Source organism: Haemorhous mexicanus, chromosome 5, assembly GCF_027477595.1.
Source record: "Haemorhous mexicanus isolate bHaeMex1 chromosome 5, bHaeMex1.pri, whole genome shotgun sequence".
NCBI lineage: Eukaryota > Metazoa > Chordata > Aves > Passeriformes > Fringillidae > Haemorhous > Haemorhous mexicanus.
This window is the reverse complement of record NC_082345.1, coordinates 57,972,457-57,987,137: the sequence shown is the minus strand read 5'-3', so window position 1 is coordinate 57,987,137 and position 14,681 is coordinate 57,972,457. Positions and strand designations below refer to the sequence as shown.

At 38.4% G+C, this 14,681-nt stretch overlaps 1 protein-coding gene across 1 annotated transcript; it reads left to right on the top strand.

Moving 5' to 3' along the window:
- Positions 1-105: 105 nt before the first annotated feature.
- CRELD2 (cysteine rich with EGF like domains 2) lies at positions 106-12,862 on the top strand. Its single transcript, XM_059847283.1, has 10 exons — positions 106-356; positions 1,374-1,456; positions 2,328-2,438; positions 4,674-4,765; positions 5,784-5,960; positions 7,103-7,201; positions 8,792-8,869; positions 9,632-9,727; positions 10,568-10,708; positions 12,292-12,862. The coding sequence occupies exons 1-10, from the start codon at positions 186-188 to the stop codon at positions 12,348-12,350; spliced, it is 1,107 nt and encodes a 368-aa protein (XP_059703266.1). The 5' UTR covers positions 106-185; the 3' UTR covers positions 12,351-12,862.
- The last annotated feature ends 1,819 nt before the right edge of the window (positions 12,863-14,681 follow it).

The following is a 14,681-nucleotide window of genomic DNA, read 5'->3' as shown; positions in this document are numbered from 1 at the left end:
CGTCCCTTCGCTCCGCTGCCTCGACCAACGAGCGCCCGCGGCCGGTGCGCGCATGGAGCTGACGCGGAAATCTGAATGGAGCTCGCGGGCCGGCAGGTCCGGGGCGGGGCCAGCGCGGCCGCCGCTGCTGAGGGGGCTCGGCTGGGGCGGCCCCGCTCCGCGTTCTGGGGTCCCGCGCCCTCGTCATGGGGCCCGGTCCCTCTCCGCGACCGGGCCCCGCGCCACGACCGGCTCGCGTGGTCTTGGCCGTGCTGCTTTGTGCCGCCCTGTTGCTGTCGCTGCCTGTGAGCGGCGTCGGTGAGCGGCGGCGTTTGGCGTGCTCCACCTGCCGGGGCATCGTGGACAGGTTCAACCAGGTGGGCCGCGGGGAGCGGGCGGACGGCCCCGCGGTGGGTCAGGGGTTCGCGGGGGCTCCCGGCGGGGTGGAGCAACGGCGTAAGTGGTTCCGCGCCTGCGGCGCCGAGGGGCAGCGCCGGCCCCATGGCCGGGCAGCGCCCGCGGGTCCGGCCGGCTCTGTGTCCAGACGCCGCACTACCGGAGCGCCTCCGCCGGAGCGGTGTTCGGGGCGTCGCCCGGCCCTGTGATGGGGCAGCGGCGGGTCCCGCTCCAGCAGCGGTCGCAGCGCTGAGGCGGGTGGATGGCAGAGCTCCTCCGTGTCTGCCGCCAGAGGTGTTTTTGTGTAAAAAGGCTGGCTCCGTTGCAGCGTGTCCAGCTCCATGGAAAGTGCTCGTTGTACGCTTCCCCAAATATTCACTATCTGTTGCCACTTGCAGCAGCGTTACGTGTGGCACAGTAAATTCTGCCCCGGTAGCGAGGGGCTGCTGCGCCAGGTGACCAGTGCTTTGTGCTTTCCATACGCCTCGGCTGCTGCAGGCTCGCCAGGTCACTTCAGCTGTGGGGTTTTCTGCCAGGTGTCCTCTGGTGGCATCGGCTGTGATTGGGGACAGCTGTGCTGATCTCCCTGTTGTACGGTTGTGTGCTTAACTTACAACTTGGTGCAGACCAAGCTGCTATCAAAACTGAATGAAGCAGAGGTTCTGTTAAAATTATAATAAATAGTAAATTTCCTGACAGCTTGAGGGAGAGGAGTGTGAAGTTTCACATGCATGGGGCTTTTTTTGTAAATCAAGACTGTAACATGGCTTTGTTTACGCATTAGGAAAATTTAATCATGTTATGCTCTAATATACACTATCTCATTTTTCGTGTTGTCATTAGGTGTTGCTTTCACTCAGGAATTTGATCTGCAGCTTGAGAGCTCTACTGTAGTTTATGCATGGCGCTTTTCATAATTTCTATATAAGCATTTGTTATTGCCCTTAGTTTTTGTTAGAAGCAAATCCTATGTAATTCCTGGTACCTTTTTTTTGTAGGGCTTAGCAGATACAGCTAAAAAAAACTTTGGCGGTGGAAACACTGCTTGGGAAGAGAAGACGCTGTCAAAGTATGAGTCCAGGTGAGCTGTCTCAATACTTCTCATTCAGCCGAGTATTGTGTTCACTGTGTGTAACTTCACTATACTAGTGTTTGTTTGGAACTTCAATATTGAACTTGGCAGCTAAGGTTTCTCCTGTCCAAGCCTTAAATTCCTAATGTTACATAACATTGTAATCTAAGGATTATAGTAAAGACTTAAATTTTATTATTGCCTCTATTCATCTTGTTTCTGAAAAAAACAAAAGTTATTTCTGTTATTAGTTAGAGTAGGGTTTTTTTTTTAATTTACCTATTAAAGTCTTAAAATACCGAATCTAATAATGGTCAATGTTTTGTTGCTAGTCATAAAAGGTACAGAGTACTGAAATACTTGATTTAGAATTGAAGCAGTATCTTCTCCCTAGAGTTGTCCTGTCTCAGTGCCAAAGAGAAGGCAGATTACTGTACACATACCTGGTTAACCATAGGGAAAAGTAACCTGATACCTTTCTCCTGCATTTCAGATTCATTTTTTTTTTTCTTAGTTGGAGCACTGAGATGTTGCTGTGAGACTCACAGGCTTGTGTCAAATAAAAATACATTAAATTTATTGTTGAACATTAAAGTACTGCACTCCAATTTTCTGGGAAGCTAAAAATCTATCAAACCTACAATCTAGAAATGTAGTAAATGCAAGCAAGTCACAGCATTCTTGGGGTCATTATTCTGGGTTTGGGTTTCTTTCTTGACTGAAGTAATGTTTATTAGTTCTTTGCTCTGATGTTTTGAAACTAATTCAGGCCACCCCATAAACTGATGAAATATTCTTACTGAAGTCTGGCTGCTCTGTCAGATCTTGAGTTGTATTGAAAGTTTAAATTAAATTTATAGTTTTTCTTTTCTGCTTGTAGTGAAATTCGTCTTGTAGAGATCATAGAGAATCTGTGTGACAGTAGTAACTTCGAATGTAACAACATGGTAGAAGAACATGAAGAACTTATAGAGAAATGGTGGTTCAAATTGTAAGTATCATTTCCTTGGTGGAGATCTTTGTGTGAATAAATTATCTAAGAGGATGACCTAATAATGTTAAATCTTGTGCCTGAACAATAGCAGTATGGATAATTTATTAATTGTCTTTCAAGAGTTGCCATTGCTGGTTTCAGGCTAACTTTTAGTATCATGTGCTGCCATACTATGTTCTTTTTGATTTTCAATTCCAGCAGTGTTGCACCAAAGCATCTACACTTGTTTCTTCTACACTGTCCACTTAGTAGTAGAGAGTAGGGTGTCAAGTCTGACTAACATTGGAAAATTTTGTAGTTTAGTCCCTTATGATTTCCTTTGTCACAAAACTGCAAAGGGCTCTTTGGTTCTTGTGGGTTTTTTTGTTTGCTTTTTTTCTCTGAAACTACATTTTGTTCTCCTGGCAATCAAAAGAATAGTTGGTGCTAATCAGGGTAGAAGTTGAATCTCTTGCAGATGGTAGAGTAGCAGCTGACTTTTCTACCTGCAATTTAAGCTAGACTGGGATTTATGTTATAGCTAAGCTTTTTGTATTCTAGTCTTAAATATAATTAGTGCATGAATGGCAGTTTAGATTTCTTAATGTTTTGTTTTTCAGTTCCAAATCACATTTCTTCTAAGTATTTTTCACTAATTTAAACTGTCAGCACTCCTAATTAGCTAGAATTCAATAGAGTGAACTGCCATTATAATGTTTCATAACTGCATAAGGCTTTTTGATACTTTACTTCCTTCTAAATGACTGCTTTATCCTTTTACCTAACTGTACAGGATTGTATATATGTTAACACGTAGTGAAGGGAATAGAATACAACAGCAGAGCAGAAAACAGAATATTTCAGTTGGAAGGAACCTAAAATGATCACTTAGTCCCACTGCCTGGCTACTTCAGGGCTAATGAAAAGTTAAAGCATGTTAAGGTCATTGTCCAAACACTTCTAAAACACTGATAGGCTTGGGGCCTCCACCACCTCCCTGGGAAACCTGTCCCAGTGTTTGATCGCCCTCTTGGTAAAGAAATGTTTCCTGATGTCCAGTCTAAACCTCTGCTGGTGCAGCTGTGAACCCTTCCTTCCCCTTTGTCCTGTCATCAAATACAGCAGAGATTGGCACTTCCTTCTCCCCTTTCCCTCCTCAGGAAACTGCAGAAGGCAATGAGGCCACCCCCTCCACCTCCTTCTAGACAAACACAGAGTCCTTAGGTGCTCCTCATAGGACATGCCTTCCAAGAAAGGTAAACTATGCAACCCAGAGTCTTTAATTTGGCTAAAATTTGCAGAACTGGTCTTAACTAGAAAATTTGATGTAGTAAACTTCCTAAAATAATCAAAACAATTCATGAAATACATTACATTTTGGAAAGTGTCTGTATTTAATAGACCTTTTAAGTGCATGCAATTGATTGTTTGCCTTCCTTTCTTTAACCTCCAGTATCCAAATGTCATTCAGTCTGTGGTAGCTTCCAAAGACAGTTTGTTTGCCCATGAATACCTTAGGCATTTTTTACAAGTTGTTCCATAAAGGGTGGTCGATCACTGGAACAGGTTCCCCACAGCACCAAGCCTGTCAGAGTTCAGGAATCATCGGGAGGACACTCTTGCTCACATAGTTTAGTGTAGGAAGTCTTGTGAGGAGCAGGGAGCTGGACTCGATTAATTGGGGCTGTATGCTGGTGCTCAAGCAGCACATAACTAACTTCTTAATTTTAATCATGACTTCTAAAATAATACTCAATCAATGCTAAAAAAAAAAGAGAATTTTAACCCAATCATCAAGTAGTCTATAATTTGAACAAATGTTAACATCTCTTCCAGGCTATCTTCTATATACTTGAGTTAAAGATACAGCAAGTATCTATAAGAGAAAGACATAATTAAGACTGTCTAAACTGTATCTAAACCTTCCCCAAAAGTAAGGTGTTTAAAAAAAAAGTGTGTGCTCCTGTATGAAGAAGAATTGATTTTATTTGTTGCTCATATTTCACTTTTTTCCTAAATATAATTTATAAAATTTTAGTAGAGCTTGTTAATGGTATTGTATTTTAGAAGGTACATTTTCAAATTGGAGGACTTCTTCTAGAAATTGATTCCTGAAATTCTCAGAAGAATTAGGTTTCTAATCTGTCATGTGCAATAGGTTTCTCTCCTGTGTTGTGCTGGGTCAGTTGTGTGAGCTGGCTTTTAAAGAATCTTTGTTCTTTTTCTTTGTAAACTAATGTCTTTTGTATACAGAAAGAAGAAGTATCCAGATTTGTTTAAGTGGTTTTGCATTGAAACAATAGAAGTTTGCTGCCCTGCTGGAACTTATGGACCCGATTGCCTTGGTAATTTTTCTTCTGAAAAATTCAGTAGCAGATACAGTTTTTTTACCTGTTTGTTTCAGTCTTTACTGTGGCAGACAAATCCATGAGGTATGATGTTTTGCATGAGACACGGGCTGCTGTGTAGTATGTACCTGCTTGCTGCCTCATAGTTGAGTGGCTACCTTGGGAATATCCTGCCTGAATAAAAGTTTTTGGAGCATGTAGTAATGTACTAAGCTCTCAATGGTACCAAGATATGCAGAAACGATCAATCTGATGCTAATATCCACACCTAACCCATCCTTAAAGGCTCTCTGTAACATGAAGTCTGTTGTTTAGGTGGCCTTGCGGAATCTGTGTAGACAAGAATCCTTGGCCAGTTTAAAGAGTAAAACAACCCAAATGCTGCTGGGGTTTAAATGAAGAAAGTTACAACTGAGGATCAGTTAAAAAGGCAATGAGAAAAATTGAGTAAAAGTAGAAGTGAAAGTAAGGTCTTTGCAAAAGTGATGAGAGATATCTTGGCCTTTGAAGCTGGTAAAATTTATAAATTTCTAAAACTTTGTGCCTTATTAAGAGATCGATTTTGGCCACTTAATATATTGGTAAAAATTAAGTCCCCATTCCCTATATTGATATAAATGATATCTGGTAGATTTTTACAAATGTAATATGAGCCTTCTCAGAGATACAGAAAAAATAAAGATACAATTTTATCCAGGAAGCTTAGAAAATAAATAAAATCTTGAGCCATGGTCTTTACCCAGAATTGATAACTGAACTTTACTGGAGATTTCTCTTTACTTTCCCTTTGAGTTTCCCTTATACTTGAATATAATATTAAGCATTGCCTTATTGCAAAACTTTTAGTTACTCTCAAGGGTGAAAAAGACTCTTGGAAATTATATCCTGCTTTAGTGTGACAATTTTAATTTTTTTTTTTTTTTTTATTTTCTGTGAAGAGGGAGTACTTGTGTCTGAGAGTAGAAAGTTATTTCTTTAAACATCTGATTTAAAAATACTTTTGATCCTTTTTTAGCTTGTCATGGTGGATCAGAAAGACCTTGCCATGGAAATGGCCACTGTGATGGTGATGGTACCCGAGGCGGAGATGGCTCATGTAGCTGTAAGAAGGAGTACACAGGACAATTTTGTTTGGACTGTTCTAGTGGTTACTTCAGTTCCTTGAGAAATGAGACACATTCTGTTTGTACAGGTAACAAAATCTTAATGCATGCTTGTATCTTTGTTTTACTTCTTCAGTTTTTGCAAAACTAGAAACATTTAAGACTAACAAATGTAGAAACAAAACACAATTTGGCCAGCTTTAAGCATAAAAGACATGTCAGTCACTTTAGTGGAATTCTAAGATTTTGCTACGTCATCTTTCCACACTGCCCTTGATTTTTAAATTGTTTTTTTCTGCTTTAAGAAGAATTCATAAAAATCTTTGCTTCTCTGCTTCTAAAGTACTGCTGAAATCTTGAGCTGAAATTACTGCATACTGGACTGCTTTAAAAGCTAGGTTTTCCTCATGTCTCAGATAAGCTTAAATGGAAACAGTTGATCTGGACTGCAAACTACTTAGATTCCAGTTAGATATGCCTAAGTTTAGAAATAAAATTTTGCATTGGTCAGATTTTCAATTCTTATTAGACCCTTGATGAGATTCTGCAACAGCTACATCCTAACCCTGGGGTCTAATAAGATTGATTTTAAATAGTCTATATTGTTGTGGTTTGTTTTTGTTTTTAATCTGGTTGTGTAGTAATTCTTCTCTATGGTTTGTTTTAGATGACAATATATAACATACAGATGTTACATAGGATGTGTTATATATGCATGTTATGTATATGTATACAATGTGCATATACAGCTGGATTTCTGGTATAGTTCCTTCTGAATTCTTCAGAGTTAAATCACTTCACACATTGCTCTCCTAGCTAGTTGCAAATAAAAGTTGTGTGAGGATTCATTAGGGAGAGAAGTTCAGAGTTCAATGTTTAAACTCATGTCCCAGCCTTGAAGGGCTGAGCTAAGTTTGCCTTCCTGATCTCCTCTTTCCAAATATTTTAGAAATTGGACCTGCCACTTCTGGTCACTAGAATTTCATGGCAGTGTTTTCAGTGGTGCAAAAAACTGTAATTGCTAGGTTTGCTTTCCGGTGGTATTTTGGGATTTTGCAGTTGTTTTGGTCAGATAGCTGCATGTTTCTAAATTAAATCTTGATCTTATATAAAGGTTCTGTCTTGTAAATGGGAGTTTCAAGCTCCTAAATAGTTTTCTCTGAGAGTTTGTGTGCCCAAACTTGTCTTGGGATCTCTCAAAAAAACTCAGGTTGAAGTTTTCTCCTCTTAGCCTGCCATGCTGCCTGTAAGACTTGCACTGGTTCAAGTAACAAGGACTGCCAAGATTGTAAAGAAGGCTGGATTAAAAATGAAGATGGAGCTTGTGTGGGTGAGTAATGCTTGGCAGACTTCAAACAGGTTTTGTTGTAACACTGGCTAGTAAGATTAGATGTCATCACTTCCAAGTTTTAGTGTATTTTATGGAAATGAGCTGTCAGTTTAGATTTCTACAGTTTTATTAGTCTCTCTCTTCCTCACTTATTTAATGTTGCAGGAAAGCTGTATTTTCTCACCACTGATTGCCTGGTGATGATAGTTACCTTTATCATACTGTTCTGTATGTCTTTTTAGTTTAATGGGATTCATAGAGAAGCAAGTGGGGTGTTTATTTTTAGACATGAGTTTTTTTGGCGTTTATTTGTATGCTTAACAATATCCTGCTTTTGACTTAGGCTATTTTGTCAATTAGTAGAAGATTCGTATAAACTCAACTACATATTTTGTACTAATTGCACATTTGCCTTCACATAACTTTGTCATAAATGCTCAACCCTAATAGAGTTCAAACACTTCACTAAAAGCCATGCATGCTGACTTCTCCTGTTGTTGGACAGAAATACCAGGAGACATCAAGATCAGTGCTTCCATTAACTTCTTACCTGTTTCTGTCTTAGCATTTAAGTTGTTTTATGAGGAGATAAGTGTGAAATACGTAAGGAAAAATGTGAGCATTGAAAATACTCCCCAGGCAGAAATGCACTAGGGGAGAATAACACATTCTGTTTAAATGGTTGAATTTGACCCTTTAAAGACCTCTAACATAATGCCCGGAAACAGTGTCTAAGAAATTATGTGAACACGGCTTCCTTTTCAAAATGCCAGTGAGAGCTGGTTTTAAATTGCAGCTCTTGCAATACCTGCTTAGGCAACTACTGAGCACTCCCAGGGCATTTTTAAGATGCTTTGGTACTGTCTTCTGTACAGCTGAGTTTTTTCCAGATGATTATTGCCACTAATGAACTATAAATCGAGTAATCAGTAGGAATGATGGGTGCAGCAACAGGAGGAGATTGACAGCAATAACAGGAAGGGAGGGACTGAAATAGCCTTTCTTTGTTTGAATTTTTTAATGAAATACTCTTGCACCCTTTCCTCAAAATCATAAGGCTTGTATGTTTTAACTCTGCAGTAGAGTTGGTTTTCAGCTTGACTGGTCCTAATCATAACTTGTTTTGTTCCAATTTGCTTTCTGTTGAATACTAAGAGGTGCATGTATGTGCAGTAGTATAGTTTTTTAGTCATATAAAAAGCTCTGTAATTTGGTAATGTAGGAGTACAGGAGAAAATAGTGTTCCAGAGCAATAGTGTGTCTGCTTGCTTGTTATGATATCTGCATAAATGCATGACTTGAAAATGGCAGGGATTACAGGTATCCTAAAAGTTTATTTAATTTGACCTCTTGAATTTCTGACGCATCTCTTATTGTCATTACAAAGTATATGAGGATCAGTTTTAGTTTTCTCATACAGGTTTAAGCTGAACAAAACAGTGCTCACCATGCTAGTTCTGTGTCTACCATGTTGCATACCTGAGCCCAAACTCATTGCAACAACTATTCTCAATGCAGTCAATCAAGTATTAATCTGTCTATTTAATCATAACTACTATTTTAGGTAACTTGTCACTTTGTATCTTTCAGATGTAGATGAATGTGCTGCTTCTCCTTGCAAAGATCACCAGTATTGTTTGAACACAGATGGATCTTTCTCATGCAAAGGTTTCTTTTTAATCTTCTATTGTATTGTAGTGTCTAGAATCCTAACCTAGTGCTACAGGTAATGCTTAGAAAATGCCTGATAGGTATTTGGTACAGTGTGGTCTGATCCTCACTGGGCACAGGGAGGATGAGGTTTTAGACCTATTGTATGAGCAAAACAAGAGATTTCTGGTTATTTCTACTTGGCTTTTGTGAGACCCTCCAGCTCTGGGGCCTCCATCATAAGGCAAGCATGGACTTGTCTGAGTGGGTCCAGAGGACAGCTGTGAAAATCTTGATCAAGAGAGTCACCTCCCATATGAGGACAGGCTGAGAGAGCTGGCATTGTCCGTTCCGAACAAGAGAAGGCTCCGAAGCCTTTCAGTACCTAAAGAGACCTACAACAAAGGTGGAGAAGGACTTTCTACAAGGGCATGTAGTGGACAAGACAAGGGGGAATGGATTCAAGATGAAATAGATTAGATTAGATTATATATTAGGAAGAAAATCTTTACTATGAGGATGTTGAGGCACTGGGCCTGAGAAGTTATCAATGCCCTGTCCCTGGATGTGTTCAAAGACTGGTTGGATGGAACTCTGAGCTACCTGGTCTACTGAAAGTCATCCAACCTATGGTGGGGGTGGAATGAGATGATCTTTAAGGTCAACTTCCAGCCCAAGCCATTCTATGTTTCCTTGTGTGGGTAAGCTGTCTGACTTTAAGGGTGGTATTTTAAACCCCACATACACAATTTTTTTTATGCATAAAATTTTTATCTTTAGCATGCGATGCCAGCTGTGTAGGTTGCACAGGAGAAGGTTCTGAAAAATGTAAGACCTGCGCATCTGGATACATGAAGGAAGATGAGAAGTGTACAGGTTGGTGGATTTAGCAGTACCTTGCAGAATGCTGGTTAGCTCACTCTTGGTTAGCCATGCTGAGGAGCTCATAGGTGCATTCACATTTGTGTGCTTCTGCTTTCATGCCTGTCAAAGTGAACCCAGTCGTTCTGATATTAGCTGCAAAGACATTCTCAATAAATTACTTTATATTACTGAGATGATATGCTTGACAAGACTTAAAGTGAATGACTGGTATGAAGGAACAAGGTATTTTATAGTAGCTTCAGGAAACAGCTACATGAGTCTTTCGTCAGTTACTTACCACTTCATCACATCTGTGTTTCTATTAATTTTGTAGCAGAAAAGCAGGCATTGTGATAATCCATCAATGTCCAAGTTCAAATGATATTCATTCTTAGTGAATTATAACGTGAAATTAGACTTCCTCTGTGGAAAAGAACAAGACATATGCATAATCTGAAGTAGCTATTAACTGTGATGATGTAGTACTTACAAGCTCTGTTCCCTTTAGCTATACTTTGATGGCATAAATAGAAAATGACTGTGGGGGAAATATTCAGTAGGTTAAGTGAATTGCCTAATTGTGACAAACATAACTACTTAATACATTTCTCTGTACAGAGACTTGCAAAACATTAAAAAAACAGCAGTACTGGGTGTTATCTGAATAACTTTGAAACAGTCCAAATCATGAAGAATTAGATTATTTTAACAGATGTTATATTTGTTGCAGCAGCATTCTGCTCCTCAGTGTTTTCCATATTTGAATAGAGTTTTGTTTATATGACTGAGCACAAATAAGATTTATAACAAAACAACAGCAGTGGACTCTTTCTTTCCCTGTGCTGTCTCTAGATATAGATGAATGTAACCTTCCTGAAAAGGTCTGCACAAAAGAGAATCAAGACTGTGTCAATACGTCAGGTAGTTACAAGTGTGCATGTTCAGAAGGGTTTGAAGATAAGGATGGAACATGTGTTCAAACTGTAAAACCAGGTAAGTAGCTTTTCAGGGACAAGTTAAAAAAAAATAGGCTGTATCAACAACTTGGAGTTTTATGTAAGTCTAAGGGTCTAGTTACTTGTAAATCCCTCTATATTATTTCTCATCTTCACACAGCTGTGGTCTGTATCAGTAGTTTATAGTTTAGGCCACATTCTGATGTGTGGTTTTTTGCCTAAAGATAGTTTATGTTTTTAAACATTCTGTTCTTGTGTTGCTGCATTTTTGCTTAAGTCAAGGTTGTGTTTTTAAGTCATTAAAGCGTTTGGCTTTATTACATAAAATGAGCTAGCAAATTTCTGCTGTCATAAAAGTGAGCATGTCCTCTGCACTTCTTTCCTTTATCATTAATTATAGTGACTTAAGGGTTTAGCTGATTGCATACAATCTTCAATTCATTGAAATCTCTGAAAATTACAAATTGAAAAAAGAATTACAAATTTTTTTTGTTGGATAAAAATGCTGAATTTGTTTATTTTGTGATCATGTAAGTGCCAGAGCTGGTGTTAAGATTAAAATGGGGAAGACATCCATCTATCAGTCATCGAGAACTGTTCTGCTTCACTTAAATTATGACTTCAGTCAAAAAATTCAGCTATCATTTTTTCTAGGATATGTTGTCCCATATGAACAGAACTACATTCATTAAATGTTCCATTACTCCATCTAGGCCTCTTTTACAATTCCAAAGAGAAAGATGGGATTATTTTGCAATAACAGTGCTACCACAGAATAGATGAGAGACACCTAATTTCATGCCTTTTCTTTCTACTTCTTAGCTTGTTTAGGTGGTTTTTTTATCCCCCCATTTCCATCCCCAAGGCTGATTTTTTTCATCTTGTACTAAAAAGTTGTAATGATGGATGTTGTATTGCTGCTCAAGGCCATTCAGTTCATTCCTTTTACTCTCAGTGCTCACCATTATTAGTCCTTTAGAATCTTCTCTAATACAGTTATGCAGGGTATCAGTTACTGCCTTTGTTAATGTGGTCTGACATTTTGAGACTAAAAGCAAAATAAAAGGTAGACAAATTGACTTAGGGTTTTTTTGTTTAGATAATGCTTTTCCCAATATAATAAAATTGCTCTGCTTTTTTAAAAGTTGTTTTAACATCTGAACTGAGCAGTTTGTACTATAAAAACAATTCTGAATAGGACTTGCCCTACTTTTTCAAATACTAAAACTGCTACTGACAGGTTGTGTGGAAAGGAGGAAATTCAGTGTGAATAGCTGAAAACAAAAACCTAGAATAGAAGTGCCTGTGCTGCTTTTTTTTTTTCCTTCCTCTTATAGTATAATACCAATTTATTTGAAAAAATTTTTTTTCATATGGTAAAAAAAATAAATACAAGCTTAGGTTAGGAGAATGGTGCAAGTAGGTGTTATATATGGCTTAATTGCTTCTCTGGTCTTGATAAATATGTTAATTTGGGTTTCTCTTAAAAAAACTCCTAATTTCCAAAATTAGAGGGTTTTTTTTGTGTGTGTGTATATATATATATATATATATATATAAAATTATATATGTATAATTGATAGTAGATTTGTATTCTAACTGTGCTATTTGACTTCACAGGAGAGGAAGTAGAAAGTGAAACAACTGAGCCTTCACATGCTGAACATGTTGACTTATGATCTGCATTCAGAACCAAAAGACATTCCTATCTAAAGTTTTAAATTATTGGACTAAGCCTCTGCTAGCTGACATACTGTGGAAGTGGTATGAAATATGCAGGTTGCCATTAAGACTTTTTTTTTAAACGGTGACAGCCTGCTCTTTAAGCTGCATTTCTTTATTCTTAAATCTCACTTTTTATATAAATTCTTCAGAAACAACACTCTAGATGGGTTAGTATAAAATTTGAATGAACATAACACTCTACCCAGCAACTGTAAACAACTTGCAGGCTTCTCATTCTAGTGCCTACTGAAAACTGTTATCTTCTGGAAGAATTTAGTTGCACTTCATAATTCAAGGAAAATTTAGACTGAAGTTTGTTGTTTCTAATCATGAGAAATATTTCTGTAATTGAAATACAGCTTTTGGAAATTGTCAAAGGGAATCTCTGGGAGGGAGGGAAGCACTGTTCCCTTAAACAAAATAGAATGCCTAATATTGCATTCAATAAAAGTGTATTTTGTTGGAATGTGCCTTAGAATTTTTAAGATGTTAATACCTTGATGTGTTGTCATGCCTATTTTTCTTTTAAGTCAGTGAAAAAACCCCAAAACCACAAAAGCAACCCAAACAACCCCCAAAAAAACAAAACCCCGGTTCCTTGTAAACTGTATTTCAGTTCAGCACTGAATTCAAACACTCAGTTGTATTGGAATATACATGAAATAAAAACCCCAACCCAACAACATCCTCTCTCTCAAACACACTTTCCTCTAAAGGAAGAATTATGTCAACTTAACTTTTCAAAGGCAGGTAAACAGGTCTTTCTGACAGATACTTGCATCAGCTATGTAAACTACTTTAGAAAGTGGTGAAAAGTAGGTTTGGCTAACACATATGGCCTGCAATGGCTCATAGTTATGTGAATGCTGTTTAGGATTGATGAATACAGGACTACAACCTACTGCTGTGTATAATAGCTTCCTGTCTACTGCAGAGCAAGCATACTGCAATCAATTTTTCATCTTGTCTCTTGTGCCATTTCAGAGGGAAGGCTTATAAGCATAGCATAGATACAACTTCCTATGTGTTGTCTCTAAGCTTAAAGGCAAGCATAAGAGCTAAAATGGATATATCCTGTAGGACTGTCACAGCTGTAAATAAAATAAGAACCATCCACACAGTCTCTGGTGGAAGTGAGTAAAGTTTAGAATACGTTGTGATGGTGGATACAAGGAGTTGTAGAATACAGCCAGAAGAGGCAGTTTAGGCTTGTTTAGGCTTGACTATGAAGAAGTTACAAACTGAGGTAAGGGGACATAAAAAGGCTGTGAATAGGATTGACCTAATCTATTGAGCAGTAAAGATCAGACATCTCTTATATGCTTCTGAAGACTTTTGTTCAAGCTAAGTCTCAGTTCAGTTTGTGAACAGTGCATGGAGGATTTGTATGTGTGATAGATACCTAGGTGAATATTGTACAAAATCTGATTCTGTTGGATTCTTAGGTTAGGATCTGTAATCTGTAGTTACAGATACCTTAATAGCACTAGGTATTTAAACTACCATGCACAAGATCAGTGTAAGCTGATCTTGTGCATGGTAGTTTAAATACCTAGTGCTATTAAGGTATCTGTAACTTTTCTTTAACTGTTATATCTAGAGGTTTCTTAACTTGCCAGTCAGAGTATGAAATCTTCAGTGCTTTCTCAGCTGTAATTGTCAAAGTTGGGACTATTTTCACAAAATCTTGCAAGTTGAAGGGTAGGCATTGTATTTAATGAGTACTAAATCAAAGGGAGGAAAAAGTAGGCAGTTTGGGAAGCATATGGAATACAACTCAAAGATCTTTAGGGTTTTTTAGTACAGGTGTAGCCAGTTAGAGTAGTCCTGCAGGAGTGTAGCTTCTCTATGTTACTCACTCACTCACATTTAACTCCCAGGTGTTGCAGGTTGTGGTATGAATGGTTGTTAATCCTAACAGGAAATGTTGGTTTAGAAACTACCATCAGCTCACACACGAGGGAATTGTCTGTCCAATACAAACTCTTCTGTTAGCGTTCCAAGCCTGAAATCATGCTTCCCTATGAAAAAGAACTTGCTACTCTTAAGCACCTATCAACTTACTTGGGACTCTGGGGGATACCTGATGAGGTTCTTAACTACACTGTGGAAGCATTTGCTTCCCACCTGCCAAAGCTTTGGACAGAAAGACTTAACTAAATTGTCTTACTTAAGTCCAACTCTGAGATGAACTGATAAAAACCAAAAATTTCAAGATTTTGTTTTTCTGTGGTGATAAAGAGGAGAAATTCTTCCTTGCCTGACCTGTAAAAGTAATGAGTAGT

What these genes read in the sequence shown, in the direction of transcription:
- CRELD2 (XM_059847283.1), top strand. Translation starts at nt 186, where the DNA reads ATGGGGCCCGGTCCCTCTCCGCGACCGGGCCCCGCGCCACGACCGGCT. An exon ending in TCGTGGACAGGTTCAACCAG is followed by an intron (nt 357 to 1,373) that starts GTGGGCCGCGGG and finishes TTTTTTTTGTAG; the next exon opens with GGCTTAGCAGATACAGCTAA. An exon ending in TGAAGATGGAGCTTGTGTGG is followed by an intron (nt 7,202 to 8,791) that starts GTGAGTAATGCT and finishes TGTATCTTTCAG; the next exon opens with ATGTAGATGAATGTGCTGCT.